Genomic DNA, 21751 nt, shown 5'->3' with positions numbered 1-21751 from the left:
TTTTTTAAAAGATGAGTGTAACGTTACCATTTTTCAGTTATCAGGGATCTCTCCTGGTCCCCGTCAATTTTCATACATGATAGACAGTGGTGTCACATCACGTAGCTCTTTCAGCACCCACAGGTGAATGCCAGTCATCCCGTGGATCTGTGTATATCCAGTTTCTCTTAGTCGTCTGTAATGGATGTTGCTAGCCCCTCTTCTTCCCAGAATGTGCTGGTACACATGAAGATCTGGGAGCAGGATTTGTCTGTGAGAACCAGAAATAAAAAGGTCATTATTCTTCTCAGCCAATTCTGTATTGTTCATCACTAGGTTGTTCCCCCAATCAAAAGGCCCACATTTTCTGTGATTCCCTTTTTGCTACCAGCATATTTGTAGATTCCCTTCTTTATTACCCTTAGTGTACCTCAGTAGTAATAGGTCCAGCTGGGCTTTGGTTTTGTCCCAAAGTACCTAAGCAATGCTTTTATACTCTTCTTTTTCCTTGGCTCCCCCTTTACTATTTTCCCTCTTTGTGTTTCAGTTCACTGAGAAGCTCTTAAATCTTCTAAGCAGATTTTCCAGTACAGTGTAATAATTTGTTCCTGAGCTCTTAGCAAGTTTTCTTTAAAAATCGTCTAGCTCTCGTAGGCATCCTTTCCCTTCTTGGCTCTTTCCCAGGGGATTCTTCCTAGCAATTCCCTGAATAAGCTGAAATCTGAGCGTGTAAAATAAGAAGTCTGAATTCTGCTGTTTGCCCTCCCAGCCTTCTGGATCGTGAACTCAGTCATCTTATGGTCACAGCAGCAGGTCAAGAAGAACATCACCCCTCAAGAATTCATGTTAGGCAGTTGTCACCAAGTCTGTGCAGAAGCCTCCTGAGTTGCCTGCACAATGATGTCTTACCCTTCTGGTATGGGTTTGGCTTGTTGAAATTTCTAATGTGAACAAAAGCCCATGAGTTCGAGACTTCTGCTATCTGTTTGTAGAAGGCCTTATTCACTTTTTGTCAGGTAGGGCAGCAGACTCCATCACCATATTCCCAACGTCATTTCCCATATGATTTTGACCAGAAACTCTCAGCAGGCACATCTATGGTTTCGTGTTGGATCGCTGTGGAATGGGGAACATACAACACAAAAGTTCACTGCTTTGCAGGGGAGTGCAAGCTGGGAGCCAAGGATGGCTACAAGGCAAGCAGGGTCAGTAATCTCTTTGGCAAGGCCTTTGGTTCCATGGTACCCGAAGAGGGACAAAACAGGTCCTATGACAGTAACCAGGCTCAGCCAACAGTCCAGTGATCATCAGACAAGTCCACAGTGTCAAGAGAAGCCTACAGTCAGTCAGGATCAGCAAAATGCAAGGCTAGGCACAGGCATACCTATAATGTGTCTCGGGCAAGAACCAAGGGTGGGAGCCTGACATTAAATGCAGCTCCCAAGCCAAGGGGCAGAGGCCACAGACAAGCTTCTCATAGCTCTGTGCACCTCTGTCATATTAAATGCATTCTGTTTTGTTGTAAATGCTTTAAATTAGTTTAAAATTAAGGGAGAAAGTTCCATCAGATTGCAATTAGGGAAAAATCAAAGTGACTGGACATGGTAAGCCATAGAGGTTGATTCAGGAGCAGTCAGGGAGGAATGAGCAAATACTGTGTCAAATCATTGTCTTCCAAGATGCATGTCCTGGATCTAAGCATAAATAAAACTTACTAAGCCATTTTTCCTTACACTTGATATCTTCTGAGCCTTGCTAATAAAATAAAGATAAAATAAAATAAAAAATAAATAATAAAATAAAAGGCTTTTAATGCTGCGAAAGTCAAGACAGCATGAGAGTTCTTCAGAGCAGAAGAGTCCCCTAGCTCCCATATGTTATGAATCGTGATGCCTTTGAGTCAGCATAAACAAACTACAGATCATGAGATTTTAAATGTTTGTAAATTTAAAACCTTTAACATAAATTTTGATATATTTGGCTTACATGCTGAATCTCAGGGATGATCACCAACTAGCCAAGACTCCCACTCACACCAGCCCAGATCCCTGCATCAGCAAGCAAGCCTGGGTTTGGGGCACCAGCTCCTGAGATCTCATGATTACCTCAGAATCCTGGCTTTCCTTTCAAAAACAGAAAGTCAGCTTTCATGCTCATGGCTAGAAAGAAAAGCTTGAAGATGTAAATGTTACCAATACAGTCATACATATCTGACAAATGTTTTGTCTGGGAATTACTCCAGACTTCTTAGAATGAAATACAAGGAACGCTGCATGTGAGGGCAACCCTGCCAACACCCGCAGAGTACTCTGTGCGTGGCTGGAAGAGAGCAGCAAATTCAGATTATCAGCGAGGCAGACAGAGGTCATTCCTAGCTACTAAGTTAACTGTTAAGGGGGCTTCTGCCACTCCTGCTGTTCCCCTCAAAAGGTCAGATGGTAGATTCTGCTTGTATCTAGGGGTGCTGAGCTTCAGCTGTTGCTCTTGCCCCTGTTTGAGTTGTGTGTGTGTTCACATGATCTGTAGCTGGTAGAGGCCATCTGAGAGCATCTTTAACCTGGACCGTGTTAATAAAGCCCTGTGAAATGTGTTTTTGATGTTCCAAACATAACAGCCTCAAGGTTCCAACAAAGATAATAATACATACTCTTCAACTCTTGTGCTCATCTTCAGAAACAGTCACCCAGGACAAGTCTGTCCTGCACACTTGAGTTAGCAAGGATTTGAGCAGGTAAATGCAACACAGCACTGAGTAGGTCCAGAAGGCATACAGCTGTGTTCCTCTGATGCACACATGGTGACTTTATGGTTTCTGTCTCTTCAGTGCACACTTAAACAAACTATATTTTCTACTTACTTTTTTTAGTAAAAACGTAAGATATCCCTGTGTTATGTATATGTGTATGTGCAATATGCTGTCATGAAAAGTTTTGGTAAAGGAAATGTTCTACAAATAAATGAAGTGGAGTTCATCAGTGATAAAATATGCCTCTCAGGTTTTCTTAGAAAGACACATTCCACTTTATTTGCCCTGAAAATATAGGTGGTTTACTATTGCTAAGGCCTTTCATCATACAAAAAAGTTCAATTACATTAGCCCACCACACATACAAGGAAAGAACAGTTCCTGCCTCAGGAAGCCAATTACCTCTGGGAGTAATAATTAACCTCTGAATGTCAGGTTTCATGTTGTTTAATGAGGTGTTCAAAAGTGCTTGGATGTCTTTAAAAATGTGATTTACCTTATTTGTGACTTGTTTATCTATTTTTAGCAGTGCTGAGAGGTTGAGACCATTCTTTCACTAGTATAAATTAATGAACTTCACTGATACAAAACTGAAGGCTAGACACTGCGTCTAAGTGAATGTCAGGTTCTTTGACTTCATCAGTAGTAGTAGACTATGTACTAAATATCCCAGTACTTACTGCATAATTACTTTCCTTTGTAAGGTACTTTATACACGAGGTAGCTGTTTCTAGACTTTGCTCATCTTCCCTTTCATGAGCATTTTAACTGGAAGAACTATGTAATAAACACTCAGAACTGTTGAAACACCAGTGCTCCTGATGATGTGATTGTCCTGCTTCCACCTAATGAACAGCATTAAAAGCATGTTTGTGTATTTATTACAGATCATATCTAACTTGCTCTGCGTAAAAAAAAGAGGCAGTTTTAATGAAGTAATGTATAGGACTTAGCTGTGAAATGTTAAGAAATATTTAAGAGCCTAACTTCTCTACATGTGTTCTCAGAGAATTCATTGAAATATACATACCAGATATTTGTAAGTGTAGCAGATATTTGGAAAAAAAGAACATGTTATTTTCATAGCTTGAAGCAATATGGTAAAAAAGTCAGAATGGTGCCTAGAAAAAAAAAGGCTAAAGAAAAGAAAGCAAAGTAACTGGTTTTTTACCTAGTTTATTTTTGAGGATTTATATTCCTTGCTGACAATTTTTTCCCATTTAGGACCAGATTATTGTGCTCTTCAGGACCATGGCTGTGAACAAGAGTGTGTTAATACAGATTACTCCTATTTTTGTCAGTGCCAAGAAGGGTTTAGACTTAATCCAGATAAGAAAACATGCAAAAGTGAGTAATCTTTTGGACATAATAAAGTTCATCTGCTTTTATTTCTTAAACCTGCTGTGAATAGCTTCTTCTGAAAGGATGAAAGTTTTCTCTATGATTAAGGTTGAAACCAATGTTTCTTTAAAAACTTGGATTTTAACTGAGCCAGTCATGCTGGAAAAATACAGTTTGCTGTTTTGTAAACTAGATTGTGTATTAGACATTTTCTGGAGACATTTATGGAAACCTGAGGAGTAATATAGGAACCAGAGTGGCTCAAAACCAGTAAGTTCATTACTTATTTGAAACTTTCTGACTCTGTCTTGTAGGAACACAAACAGCTTTAAAAATAAAATAATCACCTTACTTTGCCCAGTTGGTTTAGCCAAGAACAGATGTATTTCATTAGCTTGGGAAAGTATTGGGTAGATAACGTAGCTATTAAAATCAACTTAGAGTCACACACGAAACCCCAGTTTCCTAAAAAATTGTAAAAAGAGTCTCAGCAATGTTAGGGTTCTAAACCAATCACACATACTATTTACGTTAAAAAGACTTCCATGTTAGAGCTCTTCCTGAGTGGGGGCCTGGAATCACAGCAGATTTTCAATGTAATGTTAAAGTTGAAGGAGAATATATTCAGCAAAATTAACTACCCTGATCTGTTGACTCAGTTCTTGAGGGGGGCAGTTCTTGTACTGCTGATATTTTATGAATAAGAAGCTTGCCTGGAGCAATATATTCTAGACACTCATAAAATTTATCTGGTTTTGGAGCTGTATTTTCTTTCAGTCTTAAAGATGCATTCTCATGAAGCATCTTTGTCTATGCAGTGCTGGTTTTACAGCAATCCATGCTATTCTGGTCTTTATTATCTATATGGTATTTTAATAAATTCAGGGGTTTATAGATTGGATGTGCCTTGGTGAGTATAGGAGCAAAAGAACAGCATTGTGTAGAATATTTATTGCCAAGGATGTAATTGCGAATTAAAGGCAAATTGTAATTCCCATTTGGGGTGTTTTTCCTTAAAATTAGGGGGCTTTGGATTTGGCTGTAAACCTGGTGACATTTCCAGGATTAAGCTCCTATTCCAAATCTTGTTATAACAATGCTCATGTTAGATAAGTTTGTAAAATAAAGCAGAATGTTTGCATATATGCCCTCTTTATAAATCAGGGAGAATGCATCACTCTAGCACTAGATGTTCCTCCTTCACCATGATGCATGACTTCTGATGAGTACAGGAGCAGGTCTATGGGTGTCAAAGTCTTGCATAGCCAAGAATTTGTAATCAGCTCTCAGATCCTCGGCTCACTATCAGGTTTAACAGGTGTCTAAAGCACAGAATCCAGTATTGTTTAAGAAAAGTGATTTTTTCTAAGCCATTTTGCTTCAGAAACCCTCATGGCTTGCTTGAATTCTTCACTGTTTTTCTCTCCGCAGAGGTAAAATTCTGTGCTTTAGGTCAGCATGACTGTGAACACGGATGTGTTACCATGGAAGTGTCATTTGTGTGCAAATGTCATCCTGGATACACCCAACAGTATGATGGCAATACGTGCAGAAATGTCTGTGTCTCATGAACTGCAGCAGCTGGTTACTGCAGTGGGGCGAGGTGTGAACAGAATGAGAAAATGCTCCCGGGTCCTTTAGAGATCTTTTTGAGTTATGCAAACCTATGTTGCTGTAAAGTCCACCACAAGCCAGGTCTAGTGAAGTAATGCTATAGTGAGATCCCTGATCCAACAGAGAACTAAAGCATCATCTTCTCCAATCGAAATAACTGCAAAAATATTTTCAACCAAGGTGTCTTAACACAGAGGCAGTGCTTACTGTTGAACTTCTGTGTCATTGCTATGAGCTATGTGAACAGCAGCACATCTGATACTGATGTATGCTGATATGCGGAGATATGTAGACACTTCCCCCTTCTATATGTTTTACACTTTCAGTGATCTATTCAGTAAAACATCCTCTTTTTAATAAGAATGTTATGCAAAAAAGATCAGTGTTGCACCAGAAACCCAGGACAATAGAAAAACCCAACAACATCGCCCACTTGACGTCACCCAGTTTTTAGAAGATACTTTTATTGCAGGGAACCATATTGCACATCATCTAAAATATTGGCAGCATTTTTTCCTGATGTGCTTATGACATATTTTTCCAATGGAACTGGAAGTCACTGAAATTTTTAAAAAGTTAATAGGCCAGGGAGTAATTATTTTTAAATAAACTGTTTGTGATAAAGCCACATTTAAGGAAATTTGGATGTGTTGCAAGAGCTCAGAACTTCTTAAAGTTACGTTTTAGGCTATCACAAGTTGAATATCTAAAAATGAATACATTCCAAGACAGACATTGTTTTTTAAAATGCTGAGCCTTATCCTGGCTATTCCCCTTCTTACATTTTTTTTACACATGTAATGAAGCACAGGATGACTAGATTTACAGTTATACTAATTTCTAAAACCTGGCAATTACCAGCTTTGTGATTACTCTGCTCTTTGAAAGAATGTGTTAAAAGACTGTGCATGAGAACCCAGAGTATTTAAATGTTAAAATTCACAGTAGTGTGGGTGTTTGTATTGTAAAAGATGGTGCCAAACAGATGCAATTTTTCACAGAGAATACTGGGGGTGGGGGCTATTTTCTTTTTCTGTTCCACATTTTTTGTGTGCTCTGAGAAGTTACACAAGCCATGATGATGTAAAGTGTTGGAAAAAGGAGAATGTTCCAGCTGGAACTTTCTTTAACTAGTAAAAACTGACACCTCAGCTTCAGTTGTACAAGCCAGCGTTACCTCTATCTATGTATAATGGTAAATCTGGACCAATTACTGCAAACTCGTTGCTTAGTTAAATAAACAGCAATAATTAGAATTATGTAATTTTACATTAAATACAGAAGCTTTTAAATGTCAACAAATAGCTGCAGACATGCCTGTTCACATCTGTAAATGATTTGCAGATAGAAACATATGAGACTGTTCGTGTCTGTGGGAACTCCACCACTTTTGATCAAGTTAAGCTAAACTGATTAAGGCCTATATGACTAAAAATAACCATTAGCACGTTGCAATAAAATATTATGAGGAAGTTTGGCATAAATCTTTTTTTCCTAAAATGTGCTTTTCCTATATTTACAGTCAGCAGATTACAGCAAGTGCACCTTGTATCTCACCCTACTGCCTTGCTGTCCATTCTACAAGCCAATGTGATTTTTAAACCAAATTCACACTTCTCTCTCCTTTCCCCCACCCTTCATCTTCCACACAACCAGCTGCATACAAGGTAATTTTGCATATAAAAAAATTTCCGCTTTATCTTACTTGGAATAAGAAAATCAAGGAAAAGCAACATATTAGGACACTCTCATGCTCATAACTTGTATCTGTCCCTCACTAGGCTTTAACTGCTTGAACCTGTTGGCAGGCCAGTTTTAAGTGGGTGATTTCTCATCCTGCTGAAAAATATGTCCTGTTTATTAAATAATCTGAAAGCCATAATTTCTATTTCAAGAGTTACTAATATTCATACTTTCTGAGAAAATTTTATGGTGAACAAAAGACAGAGTCTTGCTTTTTAAAGAAAGCAAGCATGATTCTGTGGGTGAGACCAGGCAGGACTTCAAGGTTCTCCCTTCACTCCACCTTAGTTTCCCTTTGTGATTTTCGGCAGGGGGGATCTGCACTTCATCAAGTTTGTTATCTCCCAGGTGGACTTAGTGTATTAATTTCACTTAGGTGTTGGTAATTCAGGTTACTCAAATATGTGGGGGACACTGCATAAATAAAGAGCTGTGCGGATCTTTTTCTCTTGCTCTGCAAAGGCATTGTGTGCTAACTACAGTGTTGTAGTGTATCTAAGGCTCCAATGTGATTTCTTCAATTATTAATGCAATTCAACAGGAGTGGACCACTGTGCTGAAAACAATCATGGCTGTGAGCAACTGTGCCTAAATACTGATGGCTCCTATGTCTGTCAGTGCTTGGAAGGATTTATCATCAATGAGGACCTAAAAACCTGCACAAGTAAGTCTTGTCAGAAGTTTTTTGATCTCAGTTCATCTGGAGAAGGTTTCTGGTTTCATACAGGGAAGAGGACACACCTTCAATTTAGTTTTACAGTCTGCATTTCAGTAATACTTTAAGGATGATTTGAAAGTAGGAGCAAACAGAAAAAGGACTTAGGAAAGGATACTTGTCAAGATAACTGTAAATCTTCACCTATTCAGAAAAGTTTTGGAAGATCTGCTCCCCAGGTGTTGAGGGCAGTTTGTCAGTCACATAACAAATGTCTGACTGACAGGTCATGTGGACAGCAGTGTCTGCCAGGTGAACTGCATCAGCTTACCTGGGGCAGGAGGAGAAGTGTGAGTCTCACACTGAGCTTTACATTTTGCATGGGAACCCTTAATAAGTGAACAACAGTTGACCTGGAAGCTCTCTACCCTTTGTAAATCTAATGATCATTTAGATTCATGGCAGTCTTGCAGATAGCCAAATTGCCTTCTTCACTGGAAAAATAGTACATAGAACAGGTCAGGAAAGAGGAATGTGAATGCATTTGGCCTGTTGACTTTTCCTGGACCTCTTTGATGAGAGGGTTTGGGCCACTTTCTCTACAGCGTTTGGAGGTATGTTATTTTTCAAATTTGTTGAATGTTGGAGCAGCTCCAGGGTTCACTTCTTTTCTTTCACTTGAGCAACGCATTTTTAACAGAAGTCAAACTGCAAGTGCTCAGTCACAAAAATGATCTAGGCAGAAGTGAGGCAAATCAGTAAAGGCAATTTGTCTTTAACTTTGTCTTTGCCTCCCTACTAACCCTTTTAGCCCCATCCAATACCTTGGCAGACTTTGCTGCTGTCTGCCACTGTAACTCTCTAGAAAGAGGCAGACAGTAATGCAACAGCAGAACTAGTGTGCATGTAACAACAATAGGCTGTACTAGAAACAGTTTGTCTCTAGACATTTGTCTGAAAGAACAACTGGAAATTTTAAAACAGCTGAACTATGGAGTTTTATCAACTTGTAAATGGAAAATCTCTTTCCCTTTGTAGTAAAAAGAGGTATCTTTTTACACTCTTGAGTTACTTTCCTCCAGGCTGTACTTGGAGACCTATCAGCAGCATTTAAACAGTGCTGTGGCTTCTGGAATCCCTCTGTGCAATGAAACTGAGCTCTTTTGAATAGCTTCTCTTCTTGCCAACATACCCCTCTCCTCATATATATTTAGGAAAGAAATTGTCCTATTTCTGACCTCCAGATGAGTTGTTGAAACCCTATGAACATTTTTAGGCTATCATGAAAAGAGTTTTGGCACTTTGGGATTTCCTGAATGAGCAGTTGAATGGAAGGGATTTAACATATACCACTCCTAAGGGGAAAACATCTGGAAATTACAATTCTGGTGTCATACACAGGCACAAGTATCTTAAGACAGTTGTGGGAACATCTGAATGGTAAACAGATTTCTACTCTGACAACTAATTACAAAAAAATGAGTGACACCGTGTGTGTAGCCAATAGACAGTAGCAAGTGCTGCCTGCGGGGTCCCAGGGGTCCTGTTACAGAGAAGAAACACTTTGGAAATTTGAGATGAAAAATGGACCGTATTTGACAGTACTTGTCACTTGCAATTCTTTGCAACAGCTTGACTAGTCTAAGCCAAAGCACACTGAGGTCCCTGAGATGCTTTCTGCTTGCTGCCACAGCAGCTGGGTCAGGTGCACTAGTGGGTTCTAGGGACTGCCACCTTCGCATCTGGCCATTTGGAGACTGTATTTAAAGAATAATGTTCATAAGGTAGGGGTTTTTTTTGTCTTTGCCACTGTCTTACATAAAGTCACTGCTGAAGTGTTTTGTACTGGGTTTTTAAAATTCGATTTGTAAGTCCTGAGGCATGGACTCTGTTGAGTTATGTAAGTATAGGAAAGTATGATTTCCCAACTCTGCTTAAAGCAACCAATGCAAAGTTTACCACAAGGCCCTCTTACATTTTATTGATGCTATATGTATATTATCAGATAAGGAACTGGATTATTGTTTAAGCAGTTCAATGTATTTATATTTACTTGTTTATATGCCATGGAAGTACTGGAGATGAAAAATAATTCATTATTTGTAAAATTTTTTTAATAACTTAAATTGCTCCTACAGGAGTTGACTATTGTGCTCTGAGTGATCACGGCTGTGAACATTTGTGTGTAAATGGTGACAAATCTTACACTTGTCAGTGTTTTGAAGGATACAGGCTTCGTAACGATGGGAAAACATGCAAACGTAAGTTATTATTCAGGAACTCAGAGTTAGATTTTTATTACACCCATAGAAGAAATCAGTAAAGTAGGATTTGAGTGCCTAAACTTTAATGTCCAGCATCATTTTAAATGCTTGAGGATTCAAAAAGTTCACTTTCCCCTTTTATGTCATATCTGCCAGTAGTATGTCAGTATCCTGGATATGCTAAGGCATCTAAATTGGTCCTGGATGCATACTTTTAGCCGTTTGAATTGCACCTTAAATGTCTGTGCCATTTAAAAAGTAGCCCTGAAATTAAACTGTTGCGGATCCAAAACTATTTTATTCTGACTTATGTCCTTATATGGGGCATATATATATATATGGGGCATCCTTATAAGGATGATTGCAAAGGGATTGTAATTGCATTACACATTTCACTACGTTATGCAGTCAGGATGAGTGGCAGATATCAAGAAAACATTCATTGCAAATTTTTCTTAATTTTTATAGTGTTGATCACTAAGTGATCAAAGAACAAGAATGGATAAGTCTGAAAAAAACACAGGCATTAAGTATTTTGTAACTGTAATCCCATAGATCTCATCAACATCTGTTAAATAACGTTTACAGAAAAAAAAATCAGTCACCCAGATATTACCATGTCAAATTAAAAGCTCCTTATTCTCAGTTTGTGTATCACAACAGCACCCTACTTGATTATTCCATGCAAACAGACAAATTCTGCTTATCTCAAGAAGTACTGACACTCTAAAAGCAAGCTACATGTTCTGTCCATGCAGAATTCCAGAGGGATCTAGACAGTTTGGGGCACTGGGCTATGATTAATGGGATGAAATTTAACAAATCCAGATGCCAGATTCTGCACCTGGGGATGGAGTAACGCCAGGCACAAGTAAAGATTGGGAGAGGAGTGGCTGGGGAGCAGCGCTGCAGAAAGGGACCTGGGGGTGCCGGTGACAGCAGGCTCAGCGTGAGTCAGCAGCGTGCCCTGGCAGCCACGGGTGCTGGGTCACCCTGGGGTGATCGGACACAGCACAACCAGCGGCCCCAGCGGCGCCTGTCCCTGCGTTCAGTGTCGCTGCGGCCTCACCTTGCGCACTGTGTGCGGTTCTGGGGCCCACAATTTCAGAAGGATGTGAAGGTCCCTGAACGCCTTCAGAGGAGGGCAACGCAGCTGGTGAGAGGGCTGGAAGGCATGTCCGATGAGGAGCGGGTAAGGGCTTTGGGCTTGTCCAGGTTGGAGAAAAGGAGGCTGAGGGGTGACCTCACCGCTCTCTATGGCTTCCTGAGGAGGGGAGGTGGAGAGGGAGGTGCTGAGCTCTTCCCCCTGGATCCAGTGACAGCACATGTGGGAATGGTTCAAAGCTGTACCAGGGGAGGCTTAGCCTGGGCATTAGGAACCACTTCTTTACCGATAGGGTGGTCAAACTGGAACAGGCTTCCTAGAGGAGTGGTTAATACCCCAAGCCTGTTAGTTGTTTAAGAGGTATTTGGACAGTGCTTTTACTATGCTTTAACTTTTGGTCAGCCCCGAACTGATCAGACAGTTGGACTAGCAGATTGTTGTAGGTCCCTTCCAGATGGAATGTTCTGTTCTGTTTGTTCTAAGTCTTGCAGGGAAATAAGTGTGTGGGAAAGAAAGGGAATACAAGATGTTAGTTTAAATAATGTTAATTAATAGATTGCATTTCATTTTATTTTGAAATATGAATTGTATCTACATTCTGTATGAGAAAACCCCATGAACATCTGTTTGCCCAATTATAGCTGGCAACTTTCCAGAATTCCACAGCAGGATCATGTAATTTGTCTTTCTCGCTATCCTTAAATACTACACACACTGCATTTTTGTAACCCTACTTTACAGAAAAATGACAAACACCTTCTGAACTTAAGCACAGAGGAAGAAAAAGCATTAACTATTTCAGGTTTGAACAGGTTCATTACTGAAGATAAAAAGTTGATGATAGATCTGTTTCTCACTGGAAAGTTTACTTGAGATGTGGATGTGGGAGTTAGGTGCCTTTGGAAATCCTAGTGGGTCACTAATCTGCATGCTAGGGATATGAAATTCTACAAACTCTAGAACTGGAACAGTGCACTTCTTAATACTGAGGTTGCAAAATGAACAGGACAAAGATGTACCTTTCTGTGACAACAAAAAAAGACAGCAGGTGCTATAAATGATTTGCAGGATTGAGTCCAGTATACTAGCAAGGACAAGAACATTCAGTAGCTGGGAATTGTTAACATTTTGAACATCTTACCCTAAACGCAATTTTTTATCTATTAAATTTTTCTCAGGTAAAAATGTCTGCAAATCAGTGAGCCATGGCTGTGAGCATATTTGTGTTAGTGCTGACAATTCCTACATGTGCAAGTGTCGTGAGGGATTTGTATTGAGAGAAGATGGCAAGAGGTGCAGAAGTGAGTGACTGTTATCTATTGAACGTTTTTGCATGCGCATCAAGCAAGGAAAGAAAGGGGTTTTTCACTTCTTACTGGAAGAAAAACAACCCTACTTTTTGATATCTACATTTTTTTAACATGTTTTCATTCCAAACCTATGTTTGTATCAATCATTCTCAGGACGGGACATCTGCAAATCAGTCAGCCATGGCTGTGAGCATATTTGTGTTAACGAAGGTGACTCATATGTTTGCAAATGTCATGAGGGTTTTCTGCTGAGAGCAGATGAGAAAACATGCAGAAGTAAGTACTCCAATAATTACTCACAGACTTTTATCTACAGTATGTAGGTTTATGGAAGTGTTCTAATAAATACAACAGTTTACTGTTATAATATAGGATTAGTATTTTTATACTTGCCAGAAACTTGTAGAGACTCTGTGTACAGAAATAGTGTATTTAATAGCCAAATTGGTATGACTGGAGATAAAAAAAGACAACTTTTCAGGTACCAAGAGTTAGAAGTGTTTGCTGAATAAATTTCTATTCATTTCTTCCAGTGTATCAGTACACCTAATAAAAGCTACTACTTCTCCATTAACATATTCACTGTAGATGTGCTTTAACCAAATTTCATCAACTATTTTCAGATAAAGACATTTGCAGTTCAGTTGACCATGGCTGTGAACATGTTTGTGTTAACGCTGATGAGTCATACATCTGCCAGTGTTATGAGGGATTTGCACTAAGGGAAGATGGAAAAACATGTAGAAGTAAGTGTCCTTATCTTTAATAGATTTCCTTTATGATCTGTGCATTCATAGACATGTTTTAAATACTAGCAACGTTATTTTTTTCCCAGATAAAGATGTTTGCAATTCTGTTGATCATGGTTGTGAGCATGTTTGCATGAATACTGACAGTTCATACATTTGCCAGTGCTATGAGGGTTTTGTATTGAGGGAAGATAAGAAAACATGTAAAAGTAAATTATTTTATGTTACTGTATTTTTTGCACTCAGAGGTCTACTAAAGAAACATATTGTGCTAGAGGCAGGTCTTTTTATTGGGGATTTTGCCTGCCAAAAAGGAGGATAAATTCTTTATTTCTTAGGAGCTTATTACTGTTAGTCTTTAAAGTTTTGGAAATGTTCTCATTTGTCAAACTGTAGTACATAAAATCTACGTTATCCCTAGATAAGGACATCTGCAAATCAGTCACTCATGGCTGTGAACATCTTTGTGTTAATGATGACTATTCATACACTTGCCAGTGCCATGATGGATTTGTACTAAGGCAAGATGGGAAAACATGCCGAAGTAAGTAGCCTATGAATAAAAGAATTAATTTCTTTTCTTTTTATAGGAGATTATTTACCGATTCATAGTAGTCAGAATGGAATATTGTTCTCTATAGATCGTAAGACTTATATGAAATTAATTATTTGAACTGAAGATACATTTCAAAAAACCAGTCAATTTTAACATTTGAAAGTAGCTTTGAAAATGTGAACTTCATTTCTAGATTGAGTATGTTGAATTTAAATCTTCAGCATAGGATGTTGCTGCATTTTACTTTGAATTGAAGTTTTAATTGCCACTGTGTTGTTTTGTGTGTATTCATGCAGATCACGACTTAACCTGTTCCTTTAACCTCTTAGCATGTTCTTTTGTAAATGATAAGCAGATGAAACTCCTTCAGGCTCCTTATATGTTTTCTGATCTTTCCATAAATCTCTTCTTGCTCCCCTAAAACCTCTGGTATTCATCAGCATCCTTATGGGGGCACCACAGTGGTACAAAGTCGTCTAATAGGAAACACAGCAGGGTCCAGAGCAGAGCATCTATAGCCACCTAATTATTATTTTAATCTACCTATCTTTTTTTATCTTTTTTTAATCTATCTTTTTCTTTATGACCAAACATAATGTGAGTCTATGACCAAAATATTCTGCTAGCGCTTGTGTTCAGTTGTTATCTACCACGATCACAAGCTGTTTAAGACTCTGTCATACAGGTGTCCCACATCCTGTAAGTACAGCATTCATTCTTTGTTTCTGAATGTATAAGCTTAGTTCTGGCTACTTTAAAATACATATGATCTGCTGTTATCCAGCTTGCAAAAAGGTTCATGTCTCCTTATATCAGCAGCTGCTCTATTTTTATTTGCTTTTCTCTCAAAACTGGAGTAACCTACAAACTTTGTTGGCGATTATTTTGTAGTTTCTTTTGGGTTGCTCATAAAAATGTTAAATAGTAGAGGATCACGGCAAATTCTTAGAAAGAAAGCCACTTCATGTTTCCCCATTTATGACTTATCCTGAAGACCTCTCTAGCCAGTGTTAATCCATATAATGTTGATTCTGTAGACTGTTTCCTTAATGAAAATAAATAGAGATTACTGCCTTATTGAATGCTCCATTGTGTGAACAGCATGAGCTTTGTGAACCAGCCTCATAATAAATTTTAAAAAATATTTAGTTAGCTTTCCAGTATCTATTTTTCCATAACATGAGCTTGATTGATATTAATTCTCTTTCTTTGATTTTACTCTGAAGCAAGTTCCACATTAATCCATGCCATTTTTTTAATGCAGATTGATGTCAGGCTGACAGGCTTACAATGAACTATCCATCCTTTCCAAACACTGGAGCAATAGTAATTTTTTCAGTGTGTGTGCATACACTGTGGAGGGAGACTGCTAAGTGTGTTGGAGCTTCCTCAGAGTTCTAGGAGTTACTGAAAAATAACACTAACCATCCAAGGTCTTCTTCAGCCAGTTACAACTCTTCATTGCAAGTTACCTGGATCTACTGATTTTAAAATGTGTGTATTCAGTAGGTGCTGTGTGACCTGCTTCTCAGCTGATGAAACTCTTCGCTCACTTAACTATTTTAACGCTTCTGCATTAAGATTGGCAATTCTACCATTTCTATCTATTAATTAATAATACATTGTTAGAATGCTTTTTATTCCTTAGACTTCAAATAACTTACTCATACTATCCTCTATTTTGTTGGCCGTGCACCCCCTTGTCCTTTATCTTATTATTTAAGTGTTTTCAAATTCCCGGTATTTTCATGTTCAGTAAATACTGTGAATGTTCTTCTCTTTCAATCATTATTCAAATCATACAGCTGTTGTCGATTTCTAAATGAGGTTGCTTTTTTTAACTACTCTGTCATTCTCTTTAGATTATGGGACTATGTTTTTGGGGTGTATCTAGTAAAATAACCTTAAATAGGGCAGTCATTCACTTTTACTGTTTTTTTGTTACACCACCCCCACCCCATCCCAAAATATTCTGGCTTATATTTGCTTTCAGCTATGTACAATTCATCCTTTTGAAGTTATAGCCATGTCTGCTGCTGGTTTGTATTTGATTCTGTTTATAAAGAACAAATGTTTGAGTTGCACACAGCTGTGTATAAGCAGATGCTAAGTTTACTTACATGGCAATTTCTTCTTTATCTGCTATAATGGGATCTAGTTTAGATTGCCATGTCTTAAATGTAATGCTTATTGAGTTAGAAGATTTTCCTTTCTAGTAGTTTTTGGAATTTTTGTGTTGGCATCGTGAGACCTCCAGGTAATTTGGCTCAGATTTAAGGTCTTTTAAAAATATAAGGTTTTCTTCCCTGCATGTTAAACCTAAGTATTCTGCTGAAGAGTCAGTCTGAACTTGGCTGTCAGTACTGTTGTACCTTTAGGTAAAGGTAGTTCTCAATTAGCAATCAAGAATGTTTTCTTCTGTGTTGCAGTGAAAAAGAAACGGCGAATGCTGATAGATGGCTCCACTTCCTTCTGTACTTTCTCCTCCTCCCCATCCACCCTTCTTGAAGAGGTTTTAACTAACTGATTTTAACACACAAATCCTCCCATCAATTTTCAGCAATACTAGTTAGATTTTATTTATCCTCTTAAATGAGTAATCCCTATCCTTCCAGGGTTTGTTTATGCAGGCTCTTGGCATTGATGTAAGGATGTTAAAGAATTATTTTGCTTCATGTCCTGTGGTGTTTGGCTTAGCTATTTTTTTTTTACCAGCATGAATTTGTGCTAAATGACCATACTAAATTATTCCCTGTTTTTACTCTTACTACTCCTAATGTAAAATCCTTCTCCTTAATCTAGCCAGATTAATCCTAAAATTATTTATTGTCAGTGGGAAGCCATCCAAACTATGCAATTCTTTCTGCTCAGATGGTAAAGGACTCTACTGCATGTAAACTAAGCTGTCTATGGTTTAACTAGCCAGAGATTTGCTTTCAGTTTGGAGGTTTCCATCTTTCTTTGCTCATGGGATTACCACCACAGTCTTTGTATTGACAAAAAAAAAGTTTAAATAGCAAACCACATTAAATATTATCTAACTGTTCCCAGGCAAGGATATTTGCAAATCAGTCAACCATGGCTGTGAACATGATTGTGTTAATGCTGGGGATTCATTTGTTTGTAAGTGTCAGGAGGGATTCCTGCTAAGAGAAGACGGAAAAACATGCAAAAGTAAGTAGTTTGATATTTATCAGCGTACTTTTTATCTGCAGCTCATGCTCGTGTAGAAATGCGTTAACCAGCACAAGCTGTCATCTCTTTTCAGATAAAGATCTTTGCAAATCAGTCAACCATGGCTGTGAACATGTTTGTGTTAATACTGATGATTGGTACATCTGCAAATGCCATGATGGGTTCCTACTGAGAGAAGATGGGAAAACCTGCAGAAGTAAGTAGGATGAGAACTTAATTTGATGAATTACACACATAATTGATGCCTCTGCTGATGAATGTTGACTGCCAACTCTTCCGTTTGCAGACAAGGATGTTTGCAATTCAGTCAGTCATGGCTGTGAACAAGTTTGTGTGAATACTAAAGATTCCTACATCTGCAAGTGTCATGAAAAATTCATACTGAAGGAAGACGGAAAGACATGTAGATGTGAGTAGCCTGAGCTATAAAAGTATGTTTTTATTTGAGCTTTTAAGTGTTGTGACTGTGAGTATTTGCACATGTGTATGTTTGTGATTTGCAACTATTTAGACAGGTTAATAGAAGGTATGATCTCTCCCTAATGAACCTCACCTCACAAACTCCATCCACTCTTCTCAGATAAAGATGTTTGCAACTCAGTTGATCATGGCTGTGAACATACTTGTGTTAATACTGGTGATTCCTATATTTGCAAGTGTCATGAGGACTTCACACTGAGGGAAGATGGGAAAACTTGTAGGAGTAAGTTGTTAAATCTTTGTGTTGTACTTCCCAATCTCTTAATGGAACACACCATGTAATGGTAGTGTGTTATTTGTGTCTTTAATTTAGAATCAACTTCATGGAAGTAAGCTTCTTCATGGAAATTTATTGCCATATTTTTTTTACATTTTGTGAAAGTCATTTACCTAGCTAACCATGCTAAATATAATTTTCATTATTCCAAGGTAAAAATATCTGCAAAACAGTCAACCATGGTTGTGAACATGTCTGTGTTCCAACTGGCGATTCATACACGTGTCAGTGTCACAAGGGATTTATATTGAGGCGAGACAGGAAAACATGCAGGAGTGAGTAGCTGGAACCTTTATGGGGAATACGGTTTTTCAGTCATAAAATAAATAACAGACTTAATTTTACTCAAAGCTTGTTTGTGCCAGTTTTGCATTTGAGAAATGGTCTAATACAGAAATTCTCTTAACAATTCTCAGATAAAGACCTGTGTAAATCCATTGACCATGGCTGTGAACATGTGTGCATTAATAATAACAGTTCATACAGCTGTCAGTGCCATGAGGGTTTTGTCCTGCGACAAGACGGGAAAACATGTCGAAGTAAGTAACTCAGTATGTCTGTCAGCCACTCTTCTCTGGCATTGCTACAGAAACAAACAAAGATGTTATACGCCTTTGTCATACATTCCTCAAATATCATGCTTGGAGTCTTTGAATTTATAAATATGTTAAATATAATACATATAAATATTTCAATTTTTCCTAGATATAGATGTCTGCAAATCAGTTGCCCATGGTTGTGAACATATTTGTGTTAATAATGACGATTCATACATCTGCAAATGCCAGGAGGGATATGTACTAAAAGAGGATCAGAAAACATGCAGAGGTAAGTACGTCTTATTTAGAAATCATTTCTTTGATTTGTAAAATTACTTAACCTCACTTCAAAAATGATAGCCCAAAGCATATGTGAGTGTGATGGAAAATGTCTTGAACAATTAACTTAATGCTCTTGTAAGCAAAAAACTAACAAATTGCAACAGTTGTTTTGGTATAGCATCAAGTGCATAATAATTCTTTCCAAACATCAGGAAAAAAGCCAAAGTGAAATCTTATTATCAAGGAATGTGCACTTTAATCACATTCATGCACTGTGGAGCTTTTATCTCTATATACTCCATTTTAAAGTACTATTAGGTCTATTTGCTCATTTTCCAACATGACATGCTCAGAGTATGACAAGCGTTTATCTCATCACCAATTCTTACTTGAAGCAGAAATTCTTCTACAGGAACTCCAGAAAAACATTTATTCTGTAAAAATGGGTGTCTTAGTTGGGGACACTATCATTACCAAAAGAACAGTAACACGTTCATGGCTTATCTCAATCCTAACACCATTCATCATGAACTGCTGCCCTGTCTTGACTTACGCAATGACACTGAGGTCGTTCTGATACTCATATTCATTGCATTTCCATGACCTTAGTACATCTGACACATCTTTTCCTCAGATGACTGCAGAAAGGAATTATTGGACAGCAGTTTTTAAATAGAGTTATTATCTAAGAAGAAAGATCCAAGCTCTAAAGCTGCAAGTTTCTTATTCTTACACTGAATTGGTAACAGGTATATTCAGTAGTTTCTGCAGTCAAAGAAATTTCTGCTGCACAATTCTCTTGCATAGTGCTTACAGCATTCTTGAGGTGCACGGAAGTCAAAGTTAATTTGATCCAGACTGATGCAAATCTTATATTCCTTAGTATGGTAAAATCTTCCTGGAAGTTACATTGATCAAATAGGATCTGAGCATCTCTGCAGCCAGCCCCTTGCACTAAGCACACTAGTCTATGCCTGCTGGAGGAAATTCCTCTCCAGAATAATATAAAAAAAAACCAACAACAAAAAACAAACACATGGCAGAACCAGTCTGCAGCTTCAAAGACATTCTCCCTAAATTTCCTAACCTTGTTATGGGTACATAGTGCCTACAAACTGCTTTGATTTTTGAGTGTACACTTGCCAAAAGTATGTGAACTCCAAATCTGTCAGTCTCCTGACAAACTCCCAGCTTTAATGGGTAAATCAGAAAAGGTTTATTTCAGCAATATTTAAGCTGCCTAATTACAAGACTGTTAAGTTACAAGCACGAAAACCTTATCTAAACAATCCTGATCCATGTTTAGCAGCTAGCCACGTTTCTAGCATTTAACTCTTTCACCTGCGTTTTTTTAGCTGTTTTTCTGCCACTACAGGTTTGTTTGTGCTACAAAAAAACCCATGAATTTTCTGAATTTTGCCCCCAGACTTGAACCTACCTCAAGCTCTTGGCTTTTGTTTCACTGTTCCCTGCCACTCTAAATATGACTCCTAGGTTTTCACCTTCTATACAAATGTGGCTTCACTGACTCATTTCTTTGTACCATTTTTACCTTTTTGCTACTTCTGCAACACAGATGCAGCTCCAGCAATTCTCTTCCATGTCTTTCAGTGCTGGTCATCTACACAAATCTGAAGTTGGCATACTGGCCTATCCCTGTAAGAAAATGATGGCAGCTCTGTCTCTGTATCCTAGCTGTGTTTTTCACTCCACTTAACAGTCATTCTTAAAATTTTCTGATTTGTTACTGTCAAGTGTTGTAGTATACTGCAAAGCAGTATGTCTCTTAAGTATTTGCTGTGATTGTATTTTTGTTAAATTCTTAGTCATAGGCACACTCTTAGGTTTTGGTATAGACTGTACACAACATCTTCGGGCACGCTGGCAAAGGTACTTCAGATGATCTCTGAGTTTATGCAGTCCCTGGGTATCTAGATCCCTTTTTCAGCTTTGTGGAGATTTTCATGGTCTGAACACTCTGCTGCTTATTTCACAGGATGCAGTGAAGGCCCACTTGACCTGGTGTTTGTGATCGATGGATCAAAAAGTCTTGGGGAGGATAATTTTGAAATTGTAAAACAATTTGTCTCGGGAGTCTTGGATTCACTTGAGATTTCACCCAAAGCTGCTCGAGTTGGTTTGCTTCAGTATTCCACTGAAGTTCGCACTGAGTTTACATTAAAGCAGTTCAGCTCAGCCAAAGATATGAAGAAAGCTGTATCGCAAATGAAATACATGGGACGAGGTTCCATGACAGGACTGGCTCTGAAACAAATGTTTGAAAGAAGCTTCACAGAAACAGAGGGAGCAAGACCATTTTCAGCGAATGTCCCTCGAATCTCCATTGTGTTTACGGATGGACGAGCCCAAGATGAAGTCTCAGAGTGGGCTACTAGAGCAAAGCGAAATGGTAAGCAGAGATGTTTTTGACTTATTCTAAAAGGCAAATATTGTTAGAAATAAGACGTAGTGATAGCAGGGATGTGCTACACTTATCTGGTAATCAAGAAAGTTTTTGCCATAGCAGTCTGGCTAGCACAGTGACCACTGTGGCAGAACATCAGATCTTTGGTGTTCACAAGAACCTTTGCTACAAGGCATGTATGCCATCCCTAGTGCGAGACCCATGATGGCTGTCTCACCACTGGGGTTCTGTTCCACCACCAGGTAGTGGTACTACCCACCTGGCATGCCATGCAGTGCCCTGAACATATCCGCTAAGGGTAGACAATTGATACAGAGATTTGGGAACACTGGGCACTTCATCAAAAATTCTAACAATGAAAATCAAAAAAACTTTTACCTGCCTCTTCAAAATACAAAAATCTATCCTCCTGGGAAATACCATGGTAATAATTGGTTAAGTTATATTTTTATTTGCTTACATACTATATGTTTAACCAATTCTGTTGTGCT

At 38.3% G+C, this 21751-nt stretch overlaps 1 protein-coding gene across 7 annotated transcripts in view; it reads left to right on the top strand.

Moving 5' to 3' along the window:
* MATN2 (matrilin 2) overlaps nucleotides 1-21751 on the top strand; it is a 76063-nt gene that overhangs the window by 43512 nt on the left and 10800 nt on the right. For 5 of the 7 annotated variants that reach the window (XM_055704967.1, XM_055704971.1, XM_055704966.1 and 2 more), the window contains exons 7-21: nucleotides 3950-4072; nucleotides 7965-8087; nucleotides 10217-10339; nucleotides 12626-12748; nucleotides 12911-13033; nucleotides 13381-13503; nucleotides 13928-14050; nucleotides 17114-17236; nucleotides 17331-17453; nucleotides 17544-17666; nucleotides 17838-17960; nucleotides 18167-18289; nucleotides 18431-18553; nucleotides 18720-18842; nucleotides 20832-21245. In XM_055704967.1, coding sequence (XP_055560942.1) covers nucleotides 3950-4072; nucleotides 7965-8087; nucleotides 10217-10339; nucleotides 12626-12748; nucleotides 12911-13033; nucleotides 13381-13503; nucleotides 13928-14050; nucleotides 17114-17236; nucleotides 17331-17453; nucleotides 17544-17666; nucleotides 17838-17960; nucleotides 18167-18289; nucleotides 18431-18553; nucleotides 18720-18842; nucleotides 20832-21245 — 2136 coding nt within the window. The remainder of the gene's footprint in view (nucleotides 1-3949; nucleotides 4073-7964; nucleotides 8088-10216; nucleotides 10340-12625; nucleotides 12749-12910; nucleotides 13034-13380; nucleotides 13504-13927; nucleotides 14051-17113; nucleotides 17237-17330; nucleotides 17454-17543; nucleotides 17667-17837; nucleotides 17961-18166; nucleotides 18290-18430; nucleotides 18554-18719; nucleotides 18843-20831; nucleotides 21246-21751) is intronic. The other 2 variants (XM_055704970.1, XM_055704972.1) reach the window with 2 other exon arrangements.

This window comes from Falco cherrug, chromosome 3 (genome assembly GCF_023634085.1).
Source record: "Falco cherrug isolate bFalChe1 chromosome 3, bFalChe1.pri, whole genome shotgun sequence".
Classification (NCBI taxonomy): domain Eukaryota; kingdom Metazoa; phylum Chordata; class Aves; order Falconiformes; family Falconidae; genus Falco; species Falco cherrug.
This window is presented reverse-complemented; position numbering and strand designations above follow the sequence as displayed.